This window comes from Sycon ciliatum, chromosome 1, assembly GCF_964019385.1.
Source record: "Sycon ciliatum chromosome 1, ocSycCili1.1, whole genome shotgun sequence".
Taxonomy (NCBI): Eukaryota; Metazoa; Porifera; class Calcarea; order Leucosolenida; family Sycettidae; genus Sycon; species Sycon ciliatum.
The window spans coordinates 51127683-51132682 of record NC_088643.1 but is presented as its reverse complement, the minus strand read 5'-3'; the positions used below and the strand labels follow the sequence as shown (position 1 = coordinate 51132682).

The 5000-nt window shown below is 45.6% G+C and overlaps 1 protein-coding gene and 1 long non-coding RNA gene across 2 annotated transcripts in view; one reads left to right on the top strand and one right to left on the bottom strand.

The window, feature by feature from the left end:
• Positions 1 to 5000, top strand: part of LOC135830940 (uncharacterized) — a 62256-nt gene that overhangs the window by 56331 nt on the left and 925 nt on the right. The window contains exons 12-15 of the mRNA XM_065343166.1: positions 1 to 173; positions 884 to 1183; positions 2457 to 2499; positions 3962 to 4125. The exon at positions 1 to 173 is cut by the window's left edge and continues 139 nt beyond it. Of these exons, the coding sequence (XP_065199238.1) occupies positions 1 to 173; positions 884 to 1183; positions 2457 to 2499; positions 3962 to 4125 (680 nt within the window). The remainder of the gene's footprint in view (positions 174 to 883; positions 1184 to 2456; positions 2500 to 3961; positions 4126 to 5000) is intronic.
• Positions 852 to 5000, bottom strand: part of LOC135830942 (uncharacterized) — a 92837-nt gene continuing 88688 nt past the window's right edge. Inside the window, exon 6 of the long non-coding RNA XR_010556132.1 lies at positions 852 to 861. This is a non-coding gene — a long non-coding RNA (uncharacterized LOC135830942). The remainder of the gene's footprint in view (positions 862 to 5000) is intronic.

The window sequence follows — 5000 nt, the reverse complement described above, 5'->3', positions numbered from 1 at the left end:
GGGCAAGCCACGTGAACACGCTCAGCTCTATCTGGACCATATTACACCACTTGGCGAGGACACGTTTGACAAGTTTCTGGCCGTTGTTGAAAAGGTCTACAAACATAAAGTCCGCGACTTTGAAGAACTGAGGGAGCCCGGTTCACTGGCTGACTTGAAGGAGAAACGTAAAAGTGAGTGAGACAATCTCTATGATAGGCAGCATTGTTTGGATTGTCCCCATAACAACTACTTACAAAGTTACAGTACAGTAATAGAGTGCCCCTGTACCAGGGAGCGGTGAATCTACGGTCAAACATGCTGACCTCGGAATCACTGTGTATGGTTGTTTGTTTTTGACAGAGTATTATTATGAGCGCTTTTGAGCCGGTTTAAATATACGGCTTTTTTGTTCATTAACTTCATTGCGATCGGTTCGGTCAGTAACTCTGAGCTCCGCTGAGGAGACCTGATAAGGTGGAAATAGCTGGCTGTCCGGAGCATTGAGAGTGTACCATTATTCTATGCATAGGTGTCTTTTCATACAATCATATAATTTTGAGTGTGTTAGAAACTTGAGAAGTGTCTCTCCAATAAGAAGGCAGTTTTGCAGGTGCCCTGAGTGAATTGAAATATAACAATACAATGATAATGACAGCAACATACAACAACGACAATGACAACAGCATGCCTGTTTTGACGGGCAAACAGAATACAATTCACGATGCTATGGTGAAGGATTAGAATACAACACCAAAAATGCCTGTTTTGACTGTCCTGTGAGGTTGATTGACACTGTGACTGGTATTTCCCACGTCAGTCAAATACTATTCAATATTGGAAATCATATTACTAGTATGTGGCCAGAGATGTTTTGAATGGCTCATTTATTCCATGTGTGCAGATCCATGGTGCGATGAGCGGTTCTTCTCACACGATCTGAGTCAGTGGATAGTACAGTTGAATCCCCAGCGACTGCAGAATGAAGCCAGGAGGAAAAGGATGTGGTGCAGGAAGTTTGAGACAGGGCTTTATGAGCTGAGACACTCACAGCAGCTTCACAACGAGAAGTTCATCCGCTACATGACGCCCGGTGAGCATGTTACATTTGAGAAGTTCCTCGAGATCGTCGAGGTCTTCAACAAGGACAAGGTTGAGAAGTTCAGGGAGCTGCTCTCTGAAGCGAAAACGCAGCGGACAAGAGGTGAGCCGATTCCGTATACTGCTGCACATCTGGTGCTGCACACGCGTGGAGTTTGAATAACGTTGGTATCCAATGCATTACTTCAGTTGTTCAGGCACTTATCAGTCTGTCATTCTCAGCGATCACTGATCTGTGTATACTTCCTCCGTTAAGCAAAACTTTGTTGCATTTTTGCAGTTCAGTCCAAACCATTCTATGGCTACGAACACGCTTTGCAAAGTGGAAAACAAAGCAGCATATAAAAGATATTTATCTACAGATGGCACACAGCTCGTTTCAAAGCAGTCCAGCTTCACTCTTCGTCTGAATTTGATGACGACTTACACTCCCTGATGACATCAAGTCTGCATCCTCGCTGACTTTCGCCTCCAGCGCTGCCAGCTTTTGTACCGCAGCATTTACAAATTTCCAAGACACGATTTGATCATGAAGATCGCCAAGTTCTTCACTTGAACTGTGAGCTTGACGACCTTCACGGTGGCGCTGGTAGTTGTGGCCACTCTCCGGAACGCCATGGAAGGAGCCATACAGACCCAAACAAAAGCTCTCCATCGTCGCAGCGGTGTAGTCGTGCTAGAACGTTTCCAAACCCTGCAGAAGCTCCTTTCTGGTTTCCTTCGCCACGAGTGACACATCTGTCTACAGGCTGTGGAAGAACGCCGAGTCGTCGACGTTGAGATCAGGATTTTGCGGCGACTGAACGACAGCCTGAATGTCGAACACTTTTGATTTCCCCTGCACTGCAACCACAAATGCATTGGTTTTGGCTGTATGGGGATGCGCACCATCGACTCGTGCTAGTACAGCAGTGCCTGAGCGCTGGCCGGCTCCTGGATACTTCTTTGAGCCAGCGGTGTTTCAAACTGTTTCTCATTTTCGCACTTTGGTGTCATGCACGCACGCCTGGGGTTGTGTTCTGGTGACATCCTGTCGAGAAATGGTTCTGCTTCGCCGATTTTTTCAAAGGACTCCACGCTTTTCGGAGGTTCAAAAGCCTGTCAGAACAATGGACGACAACTCGGCTACCCTACGTAGGGGATAGATCACTGACATGTATGTCTAATGCCGACAGAAATATCATGACAAGAACACTAAAAACGCAATGAAGTTTTGCTTAGCGGAGGAAGTACATGTATGTGTGTGTGTATGCATGTTTTGAATCTCTCCCCATGTCCTGGTAAAAGACCTGCATGCCACGCTTCTGTCAGTCAGCAAGTAGGAGTATAAATTAAGTAGTGTGTGTACATGCACTTGTTACACAATCTTCTTTCAGGAGAGGTGAGAAAAACGGTAGTCGATCCCGCTTCTCCTCTGGTGTAAGTCGTTCAGCATGAGCTGGCATGATAATATGACTGTTTTGACTGAACTTTGCAAGGCATTCTATAACAGTTACTGTTCTATGCGACTGTTCTGTGAGTTAGAGCGGTGAGGTCTCCTGCAGCTTTATACATGCATTTCTGTTTGTCTGTCATGACATGAGAAATGCCGGTGGTTCAGCGCCAGTGTTGACATTTTTTTAAACTGAACAAACGTTGTTGGCACCTTCTGTTGCAGCGGCAGCGTTGTGCCAGTTGAACGTCCTGCCGCAGTAACGAGCACGCCATCATGCGAACCTACAGTTCATACATGTCACGTGCCTGTTGTCAAGTCGTTGCTAGCATTTGGCCAATCAGAGCAGCACCGTACCAGGGCATTATCAGACGATAATGCCCGGGTACGGCGTACCCATGCCCATTAGGAATGACCCCAGGCGTACTACGTACGCTGGTGCACTGCCAAATATGCACCAAGCCATGCCTTTTGGGCAGTGACCTGGTACATAATTGGCAGTACTCCAGCGCACATAGAACACATGGGACCATTCCTAAGGACACCACATGCACTCGCACACACCACACAAAACGAAACTACTTACGTGCACCGTCCAAAACAATTATATTTTACTAGCAATGTCGACATAGGAGAAGTAATTTATACCAACGTGACAATAGGACACAGCATGGCATTACCATGCATTACTAAATTCAAGTCAATTGAGACGAACAAGTCGACAGATGAACATGCATCACAAAGTTACCCATCTGGAATAGATCAGATTGTATCTCGAACTCCTACAAAACATACAGTTACATCTACATGTACATGTACTTCAAATGTACCTAGCTACATGTCCAGTGTACATATGGACCTCAAGTAAACTGAAAGCAATGCGAACAAAATCTCAGATGTATGTGAAAAAGTATCATTGTTCCGAATAAGAACACTTACAATGTACTCTCAAAACTAGTCTAATTACTAGTGCCACTTGGTCAAGGATGTTTGCGTCCAACGTTAACTCCAAAGCAGCAGCGAATCAGGTAACTTCCGTACCGCCCAATAGGCAACACTAACACCAAAATGCAAAGGCATATTCCTGGAACTGCAAGTAAATCTGACACAAAACGTTCTATCATTCCACGGAGAAAGCTCCTTCCGATCTTGTTCGACCCTTCATTCATATGACAGCTGATTGGAACCTTCCTCCTCCCTTGACCATGTTTACCTTATTTGTCTACAACTAGGCACGTGGCATGTATGAACTATAATAAACACATGGTGCGTTGTGCATTAGGGCTGATTGTATGCCCTAGTGCGTAGCCCTCGGCCGTGCACCGTAGCCCGCGGGCCTGCAGCCCTTGGGCTACGGTGCACGACCTCGGGCTACGCACTAGGGCATAAAGCAGCCATAATGCCCTCCGTACCATGTGTTATTATTATACTTATACCACCACCACGCAGTGAGTCGCCATGCATCCCTCCCAGCCAACCCACCGCAGGTGACCATACCCAGGAGCCACCGACCGGTGAAGCCGAGAGCGGGAAATCTGGGCCAGCGTTGTCTCCTCGGCCGACTAAATCTGAGCATGATGATGTCGATTCCTTATTGGTTGATGATGACTCTGGTAAGTTTGGGTTCAGACAAGCAATTCCTTATTGGATGATGTACGTCGGTGCTTTTGCAGCTAATGGAATTTTAGGTATGAAAGAGATGAACCAGAAGTACCGAAAAATTATGAAATTGCAGTATACTAGTAGGCAATGCAATTCGAGGATCCCCATATCCATTCCTTGTGATAGTGAAGTTCAAACCATGGAATTTCAGGCAAAATAGCAACACTAGCGACCTTTGGAAAACTGGAACAGTGGAAAATATCCTGGGGACCCCCATTTTGTATTTCACAGAATCATGCCAGCTTCCAAAGGCCATATCTACACGTCCAGAGAATTTTTAAAGTTTCCTCCATTCAAACACTCGATCACAGTCTCTTCGCTGCAAACGTCACTGAAAAATAAATTTAAAAAAAAGTGTTTTTAAAATACATTGATGAAACTTTGTCCCAAACTGTCCCAACCTCCTTAAAGCCATGACTCCAGATTGAAGGAAGTGTTTGATGACAGTGTAAAAGGGGGAGGGCAGTACGCACCTGTAGCACATGTGTCCAGATATGGTCCAAGCTCATACTTAGGCTCCGTTTGTAATGCAGAAAGGAGTGGGGGGGGGGGGGGGCGTAGCATATTCTAGGACAGTTCAGAATCATGCAGTTGTTCTGAAGAACCGACCATGTTTTTTTGTTGTTGCTTATTTTCAATTTTCTGATAGAAAACAAGCAAAAGAAAGAAATATCAACTGCTGGAAGCTTCGAAGTACACTTAAACTTATTAGAGTTTCTGTGCTATTGTACTTGTTTTGTTGTTGCTGCTGCTGCTGCTGTTGCTGCTGCTGTTGCTGCTGCTGTTGCTGCTGCTGTACTGCTGCTGTTGCTGTACTGCTGTACTG